The 21672-nt window shown below is 45.1% G+C and overlaps 3 protein-coding genes across 18 annotated transcripts in view; 2 read left to right on the top strand and 1 right to left on the bottom strand.

Annotated features, from left to right (window-relative positions):
• The window catches only part of UBAP2L (ubiquitin associated protein 2 like), a 340775-nt gene that overhangs the window by 268522 nt on the left and 50581 nt on the right, over positions 1-21672 (top strand). For 8 of the 12 annotated variants that reach the window (XM_050752678.1, XM_050752681.1, XM_050752683.1 and 5 more), the window contains exons 1-3: positions 14883-14975; positions 19009-19138; positions 21217-21294. In XM_050752678.1, the coding sequence (XP_050608635.1) occupies positions 19049-19138; positions 21217-21294 (168 nt within the window). In that variant the 5' untranslated portion in view covers positions 14883-14975; positions 19009-19048. Of the gene's footprint in view, positions 1-14877; positions 14976-15216; positions 15335-19008; positions 19139-21216; positions 21295-21672 lie in introns of those variants that run through there. The other 4 variants (XM_050752667.1, XM_050752677.1, XM_050752692.1 and 1 more) reach the window with 2 other exon arrangements.
• The window catches only part of HAX1 (HCLS1 associated protein X-1), a 169270-nt gene that overhangs the window by 92617 nt on the left and 54981 nt on the right, over positions 1-21672 (top strand). The window contains exon 1 of one of the 3 annotated variants that reach the window (XM_050755261.1): positions 15584-15587. The exons of the other annotated variants lie outside the window; for them this stretch is intronic. The gene's annotated coding sequence lies outside the window, so the exon portion shown is untranslated. Of the gene's footprint in view, positions 1-15583; positions 15588-21672 lie in introns of those variants that run through there. 3 annotated transcript variants of the gene reach the window in all.
• C1H1orf43 (chromosome 1 C1orf43 homolog) lies at positions 70-15433 on the bottom strand. Of its 3 annotated transcripts, none has more exons than XM_050755323.1 (7): positions 15330-15433; positions 13780-13881; positions 7789-7906; positions 7209-7262; positions 5760-5926; positions 5622-5680; positions 70-1003 (listed from the first exon to the last, which is right to left on the bottom strand). In XM_050755323.1, the coding sequence occupies exons 2-7, from the start codon at positions 13840-13842 to the stop codon at positions 808-810; spliced, it is 657 nt and encodes a 218-aa protein (XP_050611280.1). In that variant the 5' UTR covers positions 13843-13881; positions 15330-15433; the 3' UTR covers positions 70-807. The 3 variants fall into 3 exon arrangements, with proteins under 3 accessions (XP_050611280.1, XP_050611260.1, XP_050611271.1); XM_050755303.1 differs by lacking the exon at positions 15330-15433 and adding an exon at positions 14277-14727; XM_050755314.1 differs by lacking the exons at positions 7209-7262; positions 15330-15433 and adding an exon at positions 14277-14727.

Below are 21672 nucleotides of genomic sequence, written 5' to 3' on the forward strand. Positions count from 1 at the left end.
TTATACCCTGTTAGAAATGTGCAGATAACATTATCAAATGCCTGTTTTATTAAAAGACAACTATAAAGGACTGATTCATGTTTTATTTGATAATAGTTCATTTTATTAAATAATTTATAAAGTCAGACCAGTGCATTGGCTTGTTAGGGGAAATCATTCCTTCCTACTGTCATATAGCCTGGCAGATTATGTCAGGTGCCAAAACATTCCCTTTTATTCAATTTATTCATGGGAGTGTGGAATTAAAGTAGATCCTTGCATGTCAGGAAAGCTGCAACACATCTGGTTTAAGTGGAGCACAAGGGTAAGTTATTCCACATTCACCAACTTCCCCACTTGACCTCCCACCAGTTCCTGTCTTTTTCCATCAATCAACTCTAAGACGCCCTAAACCCAAACAGTTCCCATTCAACTGTGTACAAAGGTATAGATATGGAAGACATCTCTCTCCAACTCTCACCTTTGGAATTAAATAAACCTGGAACAGGGAAGGTGAACTGGCTGAAACCAAGTGAAGATTTTTAAGAAGCTTTGACAGAAACATTAAGAATAACACCTGAATGCAAATCCAGAAAAAAGTGCTACTGGGGGAAAATAGTCTTAGCCAATGTTCTAAAAATGCCCATAAGAAAAGGTTGGGGAATTACCCTTTAGACACAAGCTCTAAGAACTCTGGATACAACGGGAACTTCGATGGATACAGTCTGGGCCTGCTGAGTCAGATGTCCCCAGGGCAGCCCGGCAAGCAGCCTGTCTTGCACACTGCAACTGACTGGCTTCATCTACGGCAAGAGTCCTTCAGCTCCATCACAGAGTACTCTCCAATGTGTTATAGTTATCCTTAAAGCTCTTCAATTCAAGGAAGTGCTTGGCACGTTTACTCTTCTGACTTGAGGGGAGGTATGTCACCTGGATGGTTGTTGGGGAGACCTCAGGGGACTGAGTTAGGTCTTTGGCTGCTGACTGGTGGTGTCGCTGAGAGCTCCCAATTCGTGCTTTAACCCTGAAAAACAGAGAGGAGAGGTCACTCACAGAATGAGGACTAATCAAATAAATCAGGGCTTATCCCAGTCTATAAATGCAGCAATAGCCACAAATAGTTAATTGTGTCCTATCTGTCCTATTTAGTAAACTAGTTACTAAAACCCCATCTAGTAGCTTAGAAGTAGCAGAGAGGCTGAGCACGGTGGCTCATGCCTGTAATCCCAGCACTTTGGGAGGCCCAGACAGGTGGATTGCTTGAGGTCAGGAGTTCGAGACCAGCCTAGCCAACATGGTGAAATCCCATCTCTACTAAAAATACAAAAACTAGCTGGGCGTGGTGGTGGGTGCCTGTAATCCCAGCTACTTGGGAGGCTGAGGCAAGAGAATCACTTGAACCCAGGACACGGAGGTTGCAAGCCGAGATTGTGCCACTGCACTCCAGCCTGGGTGACAGAGCGACTCCATCTCAAAAAAAAAAAAAAAAAAAAAGAAGTAGCAGAGAGGCTGGGCATGGTCACTTATACCTGTAATCCCAGGACTTTCGGAGGCAGAGGCCAGAGACCGCTTGAGCCCAGGAGTGTTTGAGACCAGTCTGGGAAACAAAGTGAGACTCCATCTCTACAAAAAATTAGCCAGGTATGGTTGCAAGCACCTGTAGTCCTGGTTCCTCAGGAGGCTGAGGCAGGAGGATCGCTTGAGCCCAGAATTCGAGGATGCAGTAAGCCATGACTGTGCCACTGCACTCCAGCCTGGGCAACAGAGACCCTGTCTCTCTCTCTCACACACACCCTAAAAAAGTAGCAGCACTCCAGCCTGGGTGACAGAATAAAGGCCCTGTTTGGGTGCCCTGACACACACCTACTCACACCAAAAACAACTAGCACCAGAGAAACCAATTTCCCAGAGTTCTTGCCTCTGGCTCAAGCTTTTTTTTTTTTTTTTTTTTTTTTTGAGACGGAGTCTTGCTCTGTCGCCCAAGCTGGAGTGCAGTGGCGCGATCCTGGCTCACTGCAAGCTCCGCCTCCTGGGTTCACGCCATTCTCCTGCCCCAGCCTCCCGAGTAGCTGGGACTACAGGCGCCCGCCACTGCGCCCGGCTCATTTTTTTTGTATTTTTAGTAGAGACGGGGTTTCACCGTGGTCTCGATCTCCTGACCTTGTGATCCGCCCGCCTCGGCCTCCCAAAGTGCTGGGATTACAGGCGTGAGCCACCGCGCCCGGCCAAGCTTTTTCTTGAGAGACAGATATGCCCTATACAGGTTATCACCTTGTTTTGAAGATTAGGAAGATAAGGGTCCAATAATTAGCTTACACAAAGCTCGTAAGTGACAGAACTGGGATTCGAACCTAAGGTTGTCAGATTTCAAAACTTATACTCTTCACTATACCCATTAAAACATTCCTAGAAACTACCAATCAAACGTAATTTTTTGTTTTTGAGATGGAGTCTTGCTCTGTTGCCCAGGCTGGAGTGCAGCGGCATGATCTCAGCTCACTGCAACGTCTGCCTCCTAGGTTGAAGCGACCTGTCTAAGCCTCGCGAGTAGCTGGGGATTACAGGCGCACACCACAATGCCCAGACAATTTTTCTATTTTTAGTAGAGACGGGGTTTCACCATGTTGGCCAGGCTGGTCTTGAACTCCTGACCTCAGGTGATCCACCTGCCTCAGCCTCCCAAAGTGCTGGGATTATAGCTGTGAGCCACCACGCCTGGCCTTCAAAAATAATTTTAAAAAGATTGTGATAAAATACATGTAACATAAAATTTACCATCTTAAGCATTTTTAAATGTATAGTTCAGTAGTGTTAAGTATATTCACAGTGTTGTGCAACCAACCTCCAGAACATTTTCATCTTGCAAAACTGAAACTATACCCACTGAACAACTCCCTATTTTTCCCACTCTCCAGCCCCTGCAACCATCATTCTACTTTCTGTCTCTGAGTATGACTACCTAGGTATCTCATATAACTGGCATCATCCAGTATTTATCTTTCAAAGAGTGAATTTTGAACAGACTTCTGCTGACTTCTAGACCAAATGCCCTTTTCCAGTCTCTCTACATGTTCATTTTCATTAGTGCTCTGAGCAGTTTTTCTTTTTTTTTTTTTTTTGAGACAGTCTCTCGCTCTGTTGCCCAGGTTAGAGTGCAGTGGCATGATCTTGGCTCACTGCAACCTCTGCCTCCCAGGTACAAGTGATACACACACCTTAGCTCCCGAGTGGCTGGGACTACAGGTGGACACCACCACTCCCAGCTAATTTTTTTTTTTTTGAGACGGAGTCTCGCTCTGTCGCCCAGGCTGGAGTGCAATGATGCGATCTTGGCTCACTGCAAGCTCCACCTCCTGGGTTCACGCCATTCTCCTGCCTCAGCTTCCCGAGTAGCTGGGACTACAGGGCCCGCCACCAAGCCCAGCTAATTTTTTTTTTTTTGTATTTTTAGTAGAGACGGATTTTCACCGCGTTAGCCAGGATGGTCTCGCTCTCCTGATTTCGTGATCTTCCCGCCTTGGCCTCTCCAGTGTTGGGATTACAGGCGTGAGCCACCGCGCCTGGCCTAATTTTTGTATTTTTAGCAGAGACAGGGTTATGCCATGATGCCCAGGTTGGTCTCAAACTCCTGGGCTCAAATAATCCACCCATCCCAGCCTCCCAAAGTGTTGGGATTACAAGTATGAACACTGCAGCTGGCCTTCTAAGCAGTTTTTACTAGGACCTTTCATTTTTTTTTTTTTTGAGACAGACTCTTGCTCTGTCACCCAGGCTGGAGTAGAGTGACACAATCTCGGCTCACTGCAACCTCTGCTTCCTGGGTTCTAGCAATTCTCCTGCCTCAGCCTCTGGAGTAGCTGGGATTACAGGCATGTGCCACCACGCCAGGCTAATTTTTGTATTTTTAGTAGAGATGAGGTTTTGCCATGTTGGCCAGGCTGGTCTCTAACTCCTGGCCTCAAGTGATCCGCCCGCCTTGGCCTCCCAAAGTGCTGGGATGATAGACGTGAGCCACTGCTCCAGGCCTCGGACCTTTCATCCTTTAAGACAAGGTGGCCCATTTTTAGGCACAGAGAGAAGACAGGAGAGACATACCTTTTATCTCTTGAGAAAGGGCAATATTCAACATAGCAGATTAATTCTTTTTATGGCTAGTAACTAACTTTTTATTATTATTATTATTTTTTGAGATGGGAGTCTTGCTGTCACCAGGCTGGAGTGCAATGGCGCGATCTCGGCTCACTGCAACCTCCACCTCCCAGGTTAAAGCGATTCTCCTGCCTCAGCTTCCCGACTGGCTAGCATTACAGGTGCACACCATCAAGCCCGGCTAATTTTTGTATTTTTGTAGAGATGGGGTTTCACTATGTTGGTCAAGCTGGTCTTGAACTCCTGACCTCAGATAATCCACCTGCCTTGGCCGCCCAGTGTTGGGATTACAGGCGTAAGCCACTGCATCTGGCCTAAGTTTTTATTCCAGATTGACTTTCCTTTCTCACCAAGAACTTTGATTTTAACATTTGCATGAAAATATGAGACTATGTTTAGTATGTATTAAAAACATTCCCAAACAAAAGTCATGAATCCTCTCCTGTGACACAAATGCTCAACGGCTGACTCTATAGTGACAGCCTTTGTTTCAGACAGGGTTACTAATGTTTTAAGTGGTAGTAAAAACAGATTTTTTTTTTTTTGAGATAGAGTCTCGCTCTTGTCACCCTGGCTGGAGTGCAATGGCACGATATCGGCTCATTGCAACTTCCGCCTTCTGGGTTCAAGCAATTCTCCTGCCCCAGTCTCCCGAGTAGCTGGTATTATAGGCGCCGGCCACCAGGCCCAGCTACTTTTTGTATTTTCAGTAAAGATGAGGTTTCACCATGTTGGCCAGGCTAGTCTTGAACTCCTGACCTTGTGATCCACCCTCCTCAGCCTCCCAATGGGCTGGGCGCCTGGCCAAAAAAAGATGTTATTTAATTCTTACTTTTATTGGGCCAAGACACAAAAAGAACACTGAGACTCCATACAGAAGGAATCCCTGTGTGTGCTGAAAAACTATTCCCTTTGCTAGGCTACACCAATTTTGACATTTTTTTGGGCTTAAAAAAAAGACAAGAAAAATGCACACAGAAGTAAAAACTTTTCTTACTAGCTTGTATAGTCCCATCTGCTTTCTTTTCTTCTTCTTTATTTTTTTTTGAGACAGAGTTTCACTTTTGTTGCCCAGGCTGGAGTATAATGACGTGATCTTGGCTCACCACAACCTCCACCTCCCAGGTTCAAGTGATTCTCCTGCCTCAGCCTCCCGAGTAGCTGGGATTACAGGCATGCACCACCACACCCAGCTAATTTTGTATTTTTAGTAGAGATGGGGTTTCACCATGTTGGTCAGGCTGGTCTTGGATTCTGGACCTCAGATGATCCTCCCGCCTCAACCTCCCAAAGTGCTGGGATTATAAGCGTGAGCCACCGCACCCGGCCACATCTGCTTCCTAATGTAAGAGACTGATCTAATAGTCTAGAACTTGACAACTCTTATGGTACCATGGATTGTGTTCATATTGCTTTATGAAGGTAATTGCATTGTGGGAACAGTCCAACAATACTATACCAGCGCCCTTTGACACCTTCCCCTCCAAACTCACACAGTGGCCAGCTCACTCAGGGCCTCTTGATAGCGTAGGTACTCATTCTGGCCAAAGACCTTAGGAAAGAGAAAGGAAGAGTGAGGATCTCTCAGCCTGAGGGATCTCTTTAGTGCCCTGAAGAAAAAACTGGCTTACCCCTGTCCCATAGCGGGCTGTCTCATAGCCATCCAATAGGGTATCGATGAGGGCTTTGCGTACACCCTTGAAAGGTGTACTAGTGTTTCGCAGATCTAGCAGGTAGGAGCGGAAATTCTTGCCCATTAAGGAACGGGGATGCCGGCCTTCAGAATGAAATGGGATTTCTGTGGAGAAAACAGCACAATGATATACTTTCTTTCATTCTTTAGTTTTTGTTTTTTATTTTTTGAGATGGAGTCTTGCTCTGTCACCAAGGCTGGAATGCAGTGGCGGTGATCTTGGCTCATTGCAACCTCCACCTCCTAGGTTTGAGCAAGTCTCTACTCTCAGCCTCCTGATGAGCTGGGATTGGAGATGTGCACCACCATGCCAGGCTTATTTTTGTATTTTTAGTAGAGACAAAAATAGAAAAGAGTTTCACCTTGTTGGTTAGGTTGGTCTTGAACTCCTGGCCTCATGTGATCTGTCTGCCTCACCCTCCCAAAGTGCTGGGATTACAGGCATGAGCCACCGCACCTGCCCCATTCTTTAGTCTTTCTAGTTAATTCCCCAAACTTAGAAATAGGTCTAATGAGGCTGGGTGCAGTGGCTTACGCTTGTAGTTCCAGCACTTTGGGAAGCCAGGGCAGGCAGATCACCTGAGGTCAGGAGTTTGACAGCAGCCTGGCCAACATGGTGAAACCCTGTCTCTACTGAAAATACAAAAATTAACCGGGCATGGTGGTAGGTACCTGTAATCCCAGCTACTGGGGAGGCTGAGGCAGGAGAACCACGTGAACCTAGGAGGTGGAGGTTGTGGTGAGCCAAGATCGTGCTACTGCACTCCAGCCTGGGCAACAGATCAAGACTCTGTCTACAAAAATAAAAAGAAATAGGTCTAATGAAATGAGCGAGTTGAGTGAGAGGGAGATTCTGATTAATGAGACCAAAGGTACAAAGCTATGCCTGAGTGGTCATTTGATGGTAACACCACAGCTGTAACCTACATCAATGACACGTGATAGTGTCATCACATATTTTGCCATCCTGCTTACCCATCCATCCTAGGTTTAAGATATAAACTGTTTTCATAGAGATACAGCATATATGACAAGTGTTGACAGAATGGAAGAAATTCAAGAACAATCTATCTTGGGCTTAGTGAAAAAGCAGGTGCCACCTATCCTTTGTGGAAAAACAAGCAAATTACCATCATCTACTTCATGAAACTAAAGATCTCAAGAGAAGAACTTTAAAAAACAAAACACCCAGACTCTTTGGAGAATAACCTGCTTATATCATTTCCTTCAGCAAAATCTCTAACCCAGTACTTTCAAAACTCTAGAATTTCCTACTAGCCAGGGATGTGCAGAAAAGACAAATCCTACCATATAAAGTGGGTTCATTACTCTGTTCCCTAGGTGGGCTTTCAGGATCCTAGAATGGACACTGTCAGGTATCCCTTACCAGAGGTACGAATGGCATCCAGAGCTTTCATCCTATACAGATAGTTGTAGCAACCTGTTGAGGAAAAGACTGGTGTTAGGCATAAACCTAAAAAGATTCCCCAGGCCAGGCGTGGTGGCTCACGCCTGTAATCCCAGCACTTTGGGAGGCTGAGGCGGGCGGATCATCTGAGGTCAGGAGTTTGAGACCAGCCTGGCCAACATGGAGAAACCTTGTCTCTGTTAAAAACACAAAATTAGCCAGGCGTGGTGGGCACACCTGTAATCCCAGCTACTCAGGAGGCTGAGGCAGAAGAGTTGCTTAAACTGGGGGGGTGGAGGTTGCAGTGAGCCGAGATCGCACCATTGCACTCCAGCCTGGGCAACAAGAGCGAAACTCCGTCTCAAAAAAGGAAAAAAAAAAAAAAAAAAAAAAAAATTCCCCAAACTCCAGCAAGCTAATAAATGGGCTCTGCATCTAGCATATATCCAGTAACAGGAATAACTAAGGCTTTGCCAGCAGCTTTTGACAACTCTGAGAGAAAAGGAATTCTGGACTTGTGGGACTCCTCACTGAAGCCTTTCAAGAGCTTGCCACATACTTTGATTTCCCTGGGTTTCCAGTTGTAGCAGTCTAGCATCATCATCTGCAAGGAGCTGAGGCTCATACTTGATATCCTGAACCCTGGAGAGTCGAATATCAATCTCTTCTTTCAAGTCCTGTTCACATAAAGAAAAGAATACACAAGTATTTACCCTGCACTCTGCTTTCCACCAATCTGAAAATGGGGCAGAGTTAAAGAACAACTAGGACAACAGAAATAGAGAAGATGCTCATGATGCTCATGTAGTTAATAAAATCACCAGATAAGAGGTAAGAATTTAAGAATGAATGTGATTGGGTTTTCCAATAACCTCTCCAAGCTGCACATCTCTAAGCTAGAACTTTTAACTTGCCAGAAATCCTTCAAGTTATACAGCATCAACATTATTTCTAATTTTTTTTTTTTTGAGACAGAGTCTCGCTCTGTCACCCAGGCTGGAGTGCAGTGGCGCAATCACAGTTCACTGCAACCTCCGCCTCCCAGGTTCAAGCTATTCTGTCTCAGCCTCCAGAGTAGCTGGGATTACAGGCGCGTACCATCATGTCTGGCTAATTTTTGTATACTTAGTAGAGATGGGGTTTCACCATGTTGGCCAGGCTGGTCTCAAACTCCTGACCTCAAGTGATCCGCCTGCCTTGGCCTCCCAAAGTGCTGGGATTACAGGTGTGAGCGACTGTGCCTAGCCTCTCTTGCCTCAGCCTTCTGAGCAGCTAGGATTACAGGTATGCACCTACCTAGAGGCTACTTAAAAAAAAAACACACACACATTTAGCTTTTAAAATAGCCAAGTCAAATCCATGGTATAAAAATTTTAAAGATACTAAAAGGGGCCGGGCATGGTGGCTCACACCTGTAATCCCAGCATTTTGGGAGGCCAAGACGGGTGGATCACGAGATCAGGAGATAGAGATCACCCTGGCTAACATGGTAAAACCCGGTCTCTATTAAAAATTCAAAAAATTAGCCGGGCGTGGTGGCGGGGGCCTGTAGTCCCAGCTACTCGGGAGGCCAAGGCAGGAGAATGGTGTGAACCTGGAAGGCAGAGCTTGTGGTGAGCTGAAATCGCACTACTGCACTCCAGCCTGGGCAACAGAGCGAGACTCTGTCTCCAAAAAAAAAAAAAAAAAAAAAAAAGATGCCAAAGGTAGCACCTCTCAGTCACCCAGCAGCAATTACTATTTGCAGTTTCATATCGATCTCTCTTACCTAAGAGAGTTACCAGAGCCCCAGGAAATAAATTTTTTGTTCCAACTTTTTAGAAACTTCCATTGTGAAACATAAAACACACAAAATACAGATAACATATATGTACATTTTAAATAATTATAAAAATCATAATGAACACCTATAACCAATATCCAATTTATGCAATGGAACATTACCACTAACTTTGAAGTCTTGTGTGGCCATCCCTCAATGAATGCTCTCCATCCCAAACCTTGTCAATAGTCTTCATACACTTCTTCCGTTTTATCGTGTCACCCTAAAAAAGATGCTTAGCTTTGCCTGGTTTTGAACTTGATACAAATGGAAAAATACTTTAAGAATCCCTCTGCAAATTGTTTAAAAAATTTTTTTTCTTTTGAGACAGGGTCACACTCTGTCACCCAGGCTGGAGTACAATGGCACAATCTCTGCTCACTGTAACTTCCTCCTCCCGAGTTCAGGTGATCCTCCTGCCTTAGCCTCCTGAGTAGCTGGGGTTATAGGCACACACCACCATGCATGGCTATTATTAAAAAAAATTTTTTTTCTGAGACAGAGACTCGCTCTATCACTCAGACTAGAGTGCAGTGGCACGATCTTGGCTCACTGCAACCTCTGCCTGCCGGGTTCAAGCAATTCTCCTGCCTCAGCCTCCCTAGTAGCTGGGACTACAGGCGCATGCTACCATGCTCGGCTACTTTTTTGTATTTTTCGTAGAGATGGGGTCTCACTATGCTCGTCAGGCTGGTCTCAAACTCCTGACCTTGTGATCTGCCCGCCTCAGCCTCCCAAACTGTTGGGATTACAGGCGTGAGACACTGCACCCGGCCCATTTTCAAACTTCTTACAGTGACAGGGTTTCCCCATATTGAACTCCTCAGCCAACATGATCAGCCTGCCTTGGCCTCCCAAAGTGCTAGGATTACAGGTGTAAGCCACCTCACCTGGCCTTATTATTTTTTTTTGAGACAAGTCTCACTCTGTCATCCAGGCTGGAGTGCAATGGTGTGATCTCTGCTCACTGCAACCTCCGCCTGGGATCAAGTGATTCTCCTGCCTCAGCCTCCAGAGTAGCTGGGATTACAGGCACGCACCACCACGCCCAGCTTATTTTTTTGTATTTTTAGTAGAGTCGGGGTTTCACTGTGTTGGCCAGGCTGGTCTTGAACTCCTGACCTCAGGTAATCTACCCACCTCAGCCTCCCAAAGTGCTGGGATTACAGGCATAAGCCAACGCGCCCAGCAAAATTTTTAAAATATACTTGAGGTTGAATTTATATATAATAAATGCATTCATTTTATGTATATAAACTGATGAGTTTGACAAATGAACATACCCCCTTCACCACCACGTCAATCAAAATAAAGAATATTTTCATCACCTGGAAATCTCCCCTGTCCCAGCCCAGGCAACATGTACTCTCTTTTTTTTTTTTTTTTTTTTGAGACGGAGTCTCGCTCTGTCGCCCAGGCTGGAGTGCAGTGGCCGGATCTCAGCTCACTGCAAGCTCCGCCTCCCTGGTTTATGCCATTCTCCTGCCTCAGCCTCCCGAGTAGCTGAGACTACAGGCGCCTGCCACCTCGCCCGGCTAGTTTTTTTTTGTATTTTTTAGTAGAGACGGGGTTTCACCGTGTTAGCCAGGATGGTCTCGATCTCCTGACCTCGTGATCCGCCCGTCTCGGCCTCCCAAAGTGCTGGGACTACAGGCTTGAGCCACCGCACCCAGCCCATGTACTCTCTTTTACAGTTCTGCCTGTTCTAAAATTTCATATAAATGGGGTGGAAGCATATGGTGCATATTCTTTTGTCAATGGCATTTCAACTTTTCTCACTCAGCATGGTTTTTTAGTCTGTTTGTTTTTGGTGAGACGGAGTCTTGCTCTGTCGCCCAGGCGGAAGTGCAGTGGTTTGATCTCGGCTCACTGCAATCTCTGCCACCTGGTTTCAAGGGATTCTCCTGCCTCAGCCTCCTGAGTAGTTGGGATTTTTTAAATTGTATTTTTAGTAGAGATGGGGTTTCACCATGTTGACTGGTCTGGTCTCGAACTCCTGACCTCAAGTGTTATCTGCCCAACTTGGCCTCCCTTAGTGCTGGGATTACAGACATGAGCTACCACGCCCGGCCCACTCATCATGTTTTTGAGATTCATTCATGTTTGCAATTTTTTTCATTCAAAAGTATTTTGAGCATTTGTCTTCGTATATATATCTTCAGTTTTTCATTTTTTACATTATTCCATATGAATATGCCACTATCTATTTTTTAGAAACAAGGTCTTGCTCTTGCCCATGCTGGAGTGCATCAGTGCAATCATAGCTCACTGCAGTCTGTAACTCCCGGGCTCACATGATGTTCTGGCATCAGCCTTCCAAAGTGCTAGGACTATAGGTGTAAGCCACTGCACTCAGCCCATATAATCATTGAAAAGGGGACATTTGAATTGTTTCTTCTTCAAATATTATGAACAATGCCGCTATGAATAATCTTGTACATGTTTCTTGGTACACAAGAGCAAAACTTAGTATCTCTATGGTAGGAGAGAAACTGCTGGAGCAGGGATTAGGTACATGTGCAATCTTACCAGACAATGACCAGCTATTTTCCAAAGTGGTTTTACTAATTTATACTTTCACTAGCAATGGTTGAGAATTTAGCAAAAATGTTTTAAGCAAAAGGAATACTGCTCTCAACTAGACCAAGGGACCCCTGAATAGCCAAACTATTGATTGGTTCACGATGTGCTAGAAACTAACCCTATGTCTCTCTCATGTGGCAGGAAGGACGTTAAGGTTTCAAGCCAGGACATCCTCCTAGAGTCTTTCCATGTAGTATTTCAGCAAGGAACAAAGAGGGAAAGGTTAATAGCACTGGTTAATGAAAGTACAGTGCTCTAGGAGTTGAGGGAGTCATGAGCTCTAGCTCTACAACTAACCTGTTTTTCATTCAGCAACAAATTACTGAGTACCTGCTATGTGTAGGCTCTGGCACTAACCTGTTTTCATTCAACAAGAAATTACTGAGTACCTACTATGTGTAGGTCCTGGCTTTATAGTCGTGAACAAAACTGGTATGGTGCCTGCATTCTTGAAGCTTACAGTCTAGCGGAAGAGAGAGGCATGTTTTAAATAAATGGACAAACATAAAAGAAAAATTATGGTAAATGCTATGAAGAAAAAATCAAAGTAAAATGTGCAAATAAAGAGGGGGGAACCTACTTTTTTTTTTTTTTTTTTTTTGAGACGGAGTCTCGCTCTGTCACCCAGGCTGGAGTGCAGTGGCCGGATCTCAGCTCACTGCAAGCTCCGCCTCCCGGGTTCACGCCATTCTCCTGCCTCAGCCTCCCGAGTAGCTGGGACTACAGGCGCCTGCCACCTCGCCCGGCTAAGTTTTTGTATTTTTAGTAGAGACGGGGTTTCACTGTGTTAGCCAGGATGGTCTCGATCTCCTGACCTCGTGATCCGCCCGTCTTGGCCTCCCAAAGTGCTGGGATTACAGGCTTGAGCCACCTCGCCCGGCCAGGGAACCTACTTTAAAATAGGTAATAGGCCAGGCGCGGTGGCTCAAGCCTGTAATCCCAGCACTTTGGGAGGCCGAGACGGGCGGATCACGAGGTCAGGAGATCGAGACCATCCTGGCTAACACGGTGAAACCCCATCTCTACTAAAAAAAAAAATACAAAAAAGTAGCCGGGTGAGGTGGCGGGCGCCTGTAGTCCCAGCTACTCGGGAGGCTGAGGCAGGAGAATGGCATAAACCCGGGAGGCGGAGCTTGCAGTGAGCTGAGATCCGGCCACTGCACCCCAGCCTGGGCGGCAGAGCAAGACTCCGTCTCAAAAAAAAAAAAAAAAAAAAAAAAAAAATTAAAATAAAATAGGTAATAAGCATTTCTTTTTTGAAAGTAACATTTAAGCTAAGATTAAAAGAATGAATGAGCTAGCCAAATGAAGGCCATTCCAGATCAGAGGAGCAAAAAGAGTGGAAAATTCAGCCAGTAGAGCTGGGTCCCAGTGATCTGGGGAGAGCCACACAAAAGGAGGTTGGTAAGGGAAGCAGGTGTCTTTTACTTAGAAACGAAAGACTAAAGAAGCAGAATGAGGGTGACAGCAGAGTATCAATAACTCTTATTCACATATGCTGGGTTTGAGATGCCTATTAGAAATCTAAGTCAAAATGTCAGGTAGTCAGTTCGCAATATATGCATGGAACTCAGGAAAGAGTTCTGGGATAGAGATAAAATTTCATCTGTAGCTAAAGCCAAGGAAAGGAAGACAATCACCTAAGGAGAAAGTACAGACAAAGATAAAAGACCACTGGGTTATTCACTTCCTACATGTCTTCTGGTAAACTGCTTCCTTTTCTTGGGCTTGTTGGTAACATGAATGGTGGAACTACGTGATTTATGGAGCTCCTGTTAAGTCTACAGTTATGTAGAGGTAATCCTTCTCATTGCTCTTGGGTTAACCTTAATGATCTCAACCCCATCCTAATCAAACAAAAAACACTGAGTAGTTTAAGATGAGCTGGGAAATATTTTACTACAAAGAGTTGGGAACTCCGACCCAAGCCCTTCATTCTGCAGATACAATAACAGAAGTTCCTGCTTGCCACAGCAATGAGCAGGAGCCAAGTCCCAAAGTGCACAGTGCCTGCTCAACTTAGAACAAGCACAAGTGCACGCAAAGAAACACGAGAATTAAAGTCATCACTAAAGGCAGAGCAAATCTCATTCTTGACCCTAAAAGATCTGAAAAGTATGTTTAACTCGTGCCCTAAGGACCTACCTTGGGGGCATTGTGTCCCACAGGGACATGAGGTCCCCTTCGAGATTTCATTGCAAAGCGCATGATTTGCCTCTTCACAAAAATAAATAGCAGTACAAACACCTGTCCAAAAAGATGTAAGAATCCTTTAATAAAAAGACAGTTGGGTATTTTTTTTAAGCATGCCTTCATTCCAAATCGCCAGATTCTGGCTCTCGGGAATGTTTCAGGGTAAAACTTGGGGTAAAGCAAGACCGTTATGATAGGGGTGGATCTAAGAAGCCAGTAGCAGGGAGGCGTGGGGTCTGTGCTCTAGTGTTAGAGGGAGAGTTCTAGGCCAAAGAGGGCGGGTCGGCTGGAGTAGGTGACTTAAACTCCCACCTACTCCTGGAATAAGGAATCAAAGCCCAGATAGGCGCAGGTGAGTGGGTGGAGAATGCAGACGGGGAACAGCTCAAGAAGAGGGTCTCTACTGGTTAAGATGCGACAGCAGGAATGGGGTGGGGGAATCTCCTCACCAGGCTCCCGTAGGCCATCACCAGCACGACATTCACCCCGGATAGCCAGTTACTGCCGGACGCCATGGCCTCCCTACCTCGCGCAGAATTGTTCGGGTTTACCCCGCTGTCCTGGCTGGTCAGCCCAGGCTCCGCCGCAGCGACGGCGCCTGGGTCCCCTGGAGCTCCCCGGCCATTTCCTTATGGGGGAAGACCAAGCCAGACCCGGCCTGAAAACATGGCGGACAGGCAGGGGGGCTGGGAAAGGAGAACGATGCCTTCCAGCTTCCCCCTGACACGTGACTCAGGCAGGCAATGGCACCCAGGAGCGTCGAGCGCTGAGACGCGGAACTACGACAGTAAGAGGAAGCCGCGGCCATCCCTGGGTCACGTGGTGGAGGCAGGGCCGCCGTGAAGGAGGCGGAGCGGACTCGCGGAGCCGGAAAGAGGTGTCTCGTGGCGAGGTGGCACGCGCACGCTTGCGTGCGCGCCCCTTTTAGCGTCACGCGCTGGGGGACGCAGGAAGGCAAGTGGGCGGGGAAAGGCGCGAGAACGAGCGCGAGAGGGAAAAGGAGGGAGGGGGTGGGGAAGAGGGAATCTTATATCACGTGACAGGGGCGGCGCGGCCCGGGGTGTCAGTGTGGAGGAGACTGAGGTAAAGTTGGGAGCGCAGCGGCGTTGGCGGCGTCGGCGGCGGCAGCGGCAGCGCGGCGGGGCCGGGTATTGTCCGCGGCCCCTTTAAATCCGCGATCCCCCTTTTACCCTCCCTCTTTTCTCCCCTGCCCCCGCCGTATGCCCCCTCCCTCGGTAGGCCCCCCCGCACCGTGTGTTCCCCCACTGTACACCCCCCCCGTAGTCATGCGAGCCCTGGCGCCCCCCCCCCGCGAGTCGGCCGCCGGAGGTTTTGTTTATGGTTGGGTTCGGGGCCTAGTGGGCCGCGCCAGAGCCGGGGCCTCGATTTGGGAGCGTGGCCGGGGCGGGGCTTGGAGCAGCCGTAGGAAGGGGGGGCCATGCGGCTAGAGCCTGAGAGGGGAGAGCGAGAAAGAGCGCGAGCGAGCGAGGCCTGGGCCTTGCCTGAGGTAGGGCCCTCTCTTCACCCCGGCCGGTGCCTGCGGAGGAGAGGGCCTCCTCCCTTTCCACCCACTGCGGGCCTCCCCTGATCCGGATCCGGCCTGGTTTGGGGGTGGCGTGGGGGAGGGAGGGCGATGGGGTGGAGCTGCCCCAAACTCCCCCATGTGGCCCTCAGTTTGGTGTGCGAAGGATTAATTTGTTCCGGCTGGGAGGTAGGAAGGAGATTGGCCCCGTGGGCTCTCGATGTGGCGCTGAGGGGGGTGAGCCTCCCATCCTCCACGCGTGGGCTTGCGTCCCCTCTCCGTTTCCAGGCTCTTTGTCAGCTCCTTTTCCCTCCCTTCTTTCTCACCAACCCAGTTCTTGGAATATGTTTTTGCTGCTGTCTTTAGCTTCCTGTTTATACTGTAGTTTGGGTACCCCAAACAATTATGTTATTTGGGAAGCTAGACATGGAAGCCCCCATAGGGTGTATTACGCTTAAGGGACGTCACTAGAGCACTGGGGTATTTGTTCACTCTTCTCATAATGGGACAGGAATGCCCAATTTCTTCAAACCCTTAACCTTGTGGACAGCCCTTAAATTGCTTTGCAAACTGATGTCACAAACTGGAGACTGCTCCTTTTCCACCCTTCTTGAAATGTAGCCACCTCTGGTGTAGGATGTTGTGGGAAGAAAAACATCACAGTAACAGGCGTTTTTGTTATTATTGTTAACGTTTTTGCCTTTGACTCTCCCTGATTATTACATGGAGAAACCTTTTTTTTTTTGTCTTCTCTCCCATCCTACCTTCCTCCGCCCCACATCCTGTTTTGGGGATACCTGATGTGACTTGCTGGGAGGTGATGAGCATTACTAGTAACCAGCATTTCTAGAGAATTAAAACATTTTGGCTGTGTATCAGTTGATAAAACTGCTTTGAAATCTGTCTCCATTGTACTTAAATATTAGACTGTCCCAATGATTATAGAGAATTAAAACATTTTGGCTGTGTATCAGTTGATAAAACTGCTTTGAGATCTGACACCATTGTCCTTAAAGATTAGACTATCTCAATGATTGTTTCCTTTGTGAATGGGAAGTATTGCTGGCACGTAAACTAGTGATGAAAGGCCTAAAAATGTCCTGTTTTGTTTTTTGATCTTTAAAGCTCCTCCTTGCTATGTCCTTACTGGGAAGTACTCTTGCTAACTAGATTTCAGGGTGGTGGGGAAGGGGATGCAGGGACCATTTCAGCAAAGCATCTACAGAAATTAGTTGTTATGTTAGAGGTAGCAAGTTTTACCCAACCCAGTCCAGCTTCAGTTTCTGAATTGTTTCTTAAATTAGATTGTAAGCTCCCTGAGGGCAGCTACGAAGTCATACTGCTTTTGTATTTTCCTGAAGTATTGGACACATAGTAGATTCTCAATAAATATTTGTTATTTAGTTTTTTCAGTGAAATTTCTCTGGCTATTTTTTTAAGTAGCTGGTTTTCAAAAAAGAGTCAAGGGCACTCCTGTGTTGAAACCTGTGTTTACTCTCGCACTATTTCCTTGGTCTCCAATACTTCTCACCCTACTTCCTTTAAATCTTTTTATATTCTAAGAAAGAGCAAGTAAGTAACAAGATCTTCGCCTCCAGTGTGATAGCTGGGAATGGGTCTGCTTGCTACTAATTCTGTGCCCTCAAGTGATCCATTCCAGATAACTTACTTTTGACCTGTTGCTCAGCGTTGTCACTACTAGGTGGTAAAATTTTCTTAGTCACATTTCGAAGCACTTGTAAGAGGGAAATGTTACTAGCAAGAGTGATTAGGAGGGTTTTTTTCTTTCTTGGTTAATTATATCTTTCAAGATGACTTTTTAATATGTTTACATCTGACTGGTACAGTATATGCAATCGTATATAGCTAGTCATGCAGTTTATGCCTGCAATATAACTTATTCTCACAAATTGATATCCCATGTGGAGTAGAAAACAGTCATTATTTGTAAGTTACAGTAGTGGGTTGGAAATGACTATGCCATATTAGAAAGTTCATCTTAGAGCCGATTTTAAAACAAAATAGTTTTCCTCTCATCTTGATATATATACGTATATATGTGTATATGTAGTCTTGTTGATTTGGATTCGGGGTACTTGGTTAAACAACTTTTTTTTTTGTAAAGTTGAAACTTGGCTATAATGCTAACCTGGGAAAATGGGCTACTGTGTAGCAAATAATCCTTTCTAGCTTGAAATATTTATGGGTCTTTGTGTGCCTATATGTGTAGGGAGAAGAGGTAATGGCTTAAAAATTACCTGAAGCTGCCTTAAAAAAATCTTTCTTGATGCAAAGACCTGTGTAACCTATTGACGCAACTTGGTGAAGAATTTATGCATAGAAAAAGTCAACTTTCTCTGTGACATCCAAGAAAATCAGATGAAATTCACTTCCCTAATAGTTAATCCTTGCATATTTCTTTAGAAGTCCTTCCTCCCACTCGAATCCAGTAATATCTCTGGGCAGTCTAGAATTATGCTGTATAAGGTTTCATTAACAAGAAAAATTAAATATAGAGCAGAAAAGTATAAACTTATCCTCTTTGGAAGGGAATAAAGGCAGAGTAACCTATTATTTTGAGCACTCCATCATATGATTAATGTTTTCTTTTGTACTAAATGCAGCAGCTGAGATTGCATTATAAAACAAAGTATGAACTAAAGGAACTTGAATTCAGTAGAATCCTTCATTGTTAGAAGTCTTGTAACAAAAACTATATTCTGGTTTGGGGAAAGCCCTGTGTGTTCTGTGTCTCTTTAAAGACTCAACTAAGTCATCTTGCCAGCATTAAGGTCTCAAGTTTAAAATGATTTCCTAGAAGCACTTTCTTCCAAATAAAACTTTGTGCTAGATGCTTTTGGTTTGAGACAAATTTGAGATTCCTTGTGTATTAAGGTGAGTGGTGGAGGGTAATTGCCATTCTGGTTTCTTGAAAATGTGGACTAGGAGACCAAGAGAAGCACCTGTGAAAGCAGTGTGTTGGAATCATTTTCAGAGAACAGAGATTCTGGACAAAGTCGTTGGGGCTAATATGTACCCTGTTGAAGGCTGTGGTTTAAAAAAACAAAAAAACTCCACAAACACAAAACAAACCCATAGCATACTGAGAGAGATGAAACTTGAGGGAGAAAGAAGAGTCTAGACTTGAACTTGTGCTTTCCCAAACAATGGAGGTCACATGCAGCTTACATAAAAAAGGTTGTAAGGCAGGTAAGGCTGTTTTCTTAGGTGATTGAATATAGTATTTAAAATTATTTTTCTGGAGGGTAGACTAATTTCCTTCCTGGAAGGCTTTTGTTTCCAGACATTACTGATTATCTTTACTTCTGTCAAAGGTACTTTAGATGCTTGCACCTATATAAAAGGCTTTTGATTATTAGCTAAATGTAAAGTGTGCTTATAGGGGACTAGTAACCAAACTGCTGTAACTTCTTAAAAAAGTCACTTACACATGCTTTATACATTTCTTGTTACATAAAAATGGATTAACAGCTATAGCTCCTTAAGGAATTGATCAAGCTAATTATGTTGTAAGAATAAATGAATCTTCTTGATTTGTTCCTTTGAAGAAGTGAAAGTGTTTGGTGCTGAAGGTGCTGGTGAGAGAGTTAACGTATTTTGCCCACATTTAATACCTAATTTTCTTTTAAATCTTTCAGTATTCTACCTTGTAAATACTGTTATTTGTATATACTGTAAATGATGACGTCGGTGGGCACTAACCGAGCCCGGGGAAACTGGGAACAACCTCAAAACCAAAACCAGACACAGCACAAGCAGCGGCCACAGGTAAATAACCCAAAGCATATGGATTCATGGATAGCATTGCCAGCTGATGCTGGTTTCCATGCAGTACAGCATCATTCTGTGCTTTGAACTGTTGGTTTAGGTTCCTTATTTTTGTTTTCTAGTCCTTGGCTCTGTTTTTACTTAGGTTCTGATGACTGTTCATGACATGCTGTAAGGCAGAATGCTTACTTTTTTGTTGTTTGATAGTGTATTATGAGGCTTAGCACTTTATTAGGGGTCCTGTGCTTTTTATCTTTTTTTTTTTTTTTAAGATAGGATCTCCCTTTGCATAGGTCAGAGTGCGGTGGCACAGTCACCTTTCATTTGTAGCCTCAACCTCTGGGGCTTAAGTGATCCCCCCGCCTCAGCCTCTTGAGTAGGTGGGACTACTAGTGCACACTACCATACCAGGCTTATTTTAAAATTTTTGTACAGATGGTAGTCTTGCTGCGTTGCCCAGGCTGGTCTTGAACTTCTGGGATTATAGGTGTGAGTCACTGCCCGGCTCTGTAACTCTTAAGATATTTAAGATAGCATTTCCCTTTTCTTACCTGGGCCATTTTAGCAATACCTTTCTGTTTCTTAGACCTTCCACCTTGATATCTCTCTCTCTTTTTTTTTTTTTTTGAGACGGAGCCTCGCTCTGTTGCCTAGGCTTGAATGAAATGGCGCGACCTTGGCTCACTGCAACCTCCGCCTCCCGGGTTCAAGCAATTCTTCTTGCCTCAACTTCCTGAGTAGCTGGGATTATAGGCGTGTGCCACCACGCCCAGCTCATTTTTGTATTTTTAGTAGAGACAGTTTCACCGTGTTGGTCAGGCTAGTCTCGAACTCCTGCCCTAAGGTGATCCACCTGCCTCGGCCTCCCAGGGTACTGGGATTACAGGCATGAGCAACTGCACCCTATCCCACCTTGATATCTCTCTAGCCAGCCTTTTCCATTCCAGATTTTAACCTTTGCTCCTCTTTTCCCCAATTTATCTTTTATTTTCCTATCCGGTCCCATTGAGGCCTTACCTGATTGTTCCTTTCCCACGAGGAGCTGGCAGCTTCACTGTGTTTCTTCAAAACTAAACGAAACACCTTAGAGCATTGCTCAATTTTAAGTTTTAAGGAGTAAATTAATCTCTTGGATATTAACTTTGACGTAGATATATTCTGTTTCTCACATCAGGTTGATGTTAGTTGGTATGTAATGTGAATGAATTACTTATATTTGATTATGGTCAGATAAATTGAATATGTAAGACTGGAATTTCCCCCTTATGCATTTTTCTTTCATCTGTGTTTTCAGGTGAATTTCTGGTAGAATTATAATACTTAGTTGGGGCAGTAAAATTCCTAGTATCTTAACATACACTGGATATACAGAAGATATGTTGAGTCTATTGTCAGACTTGTAGTATTCTAAGCTCTAAGAATAAAAGGATGGTGTTGGTTATCACAGAAATAAGAATAGAGTTTACACATGGCTTTGTAACTTAATATGAATTAAGGGGCAGATGTTTCAGAGTGGTTCTGTGATTCTAAGACGGAAGTCCCTTTAACTGTGAAGATTGGTGAATGAGTTCCTTACTCTTTCTGTAACAGTTTCACTCAATATTTGTCATTTTACTGATTTAAGCATCTTTTTTTTTTTTTTTTGAGGTGGAGTCTTGCTCTGTTGCCTAGGCTGGAGTGCAGTGGCGCTCTCAGTTCACTGCAACCTCGTCCTCCCGGGTTCAAGCAATTCTCCTGCCTCAGCCTCCGGAGTAGCTGGACCTATGGGTGTGCGCCACCACACCCAGCTAATTTTTGTATTTCTAGTAGAGTCAGGGTTTTACCATGTTGGCCAGGCTGGTCTCGAACTACTGACCTCAGGTGATCTGCGTGCCTCGGGCTCCCAAAGTGCTGGAATTACAGGCGTGAGCCACCACCCGCGCCTATCCCTGATTTAAGTGTCCTAAATGGTGCTTTATTACTTGCTCATTTGTTACAAGGAAAAGAAAATTGGGGCAGTGGAGACGGACGCAATAGGTTTTTGTTCTCTAAACTGTTGCCTCATGATTATGCTTTCTTGATCTCATCTCAATTCCTAGGCCACTGCAGAACAAATTAGACTTGCACAGATGATTTCGGACCATAATGATGCTGACTTTGAGGAGAAGGTGAAACAAGTGAGTGTACTACTAATTTACTGTACGCTATGAGAAAAGATACCAGGATTAAGGCATAATCAAATACCATAGATAGATGCCAGGATACTTTCTCCTGTAGGTATTGGGAGAATTTTCACCTGAAATATAATAGGTCAGGCTGATAAATAAGTGTTTTCATTCTCTCATTTATTGTAGCCCTTTGTTTTGTTTTTTGTTTTTTTTTTTTTTCAGATGAAGTCTCACTCTGTCACCCAGGCTGGAGTGCAGTGGCATGATACTGGCTTATTGTAGCCTCTGCCTCCTGAATTCAAGCAATTCTCGTGCCTCAGCCTCCCGAGTAGTTGGGATTACAGGCGCTTGCCACCACGCCTGGCTAATTTTTTTGTATTTTTAGTA

This window comes from Macaca thibetana, chromosome 1, assembly GCF_024542745.1.
Source record: "Macaca thibetana thibetana isolate TM-01 chromosome 1, ASM2454274v1, whole genome shotgun sequence".
Taxonomy (NCBI): domain Eukaryota; kingdom Metazoa; phylum Chordata; class Mammalia; order Primates; family Cercopithecidae; genus Macaca; species Macaca thibetana.

Excerpts from the sequence above, each read along its gene's own strand:
- C1H1orf43 (XM_050755303.1), bottom strand. The coding sequence starts at position 14,342 with ATGGCGTCCGGCAGTAACTGGCTATCCGGGGTGAATGTCGTGCTGGTG. Across the intron at positions 7,263-7,788 it reads GGAAACCCAGGGAAATCAAA|GTTGCTACAACTATCTGTAT; the intron begins GTATGTGGCAAG and ends TTTCCTCAACAG. Across the intron at positions 5,927-7,208 it reads GGATGCCATTCGTACCTCTG|AAATCCCATTTCATTCTGAA; the intron begins GTAAGGGATACC and ends TTTTCTCCACAG.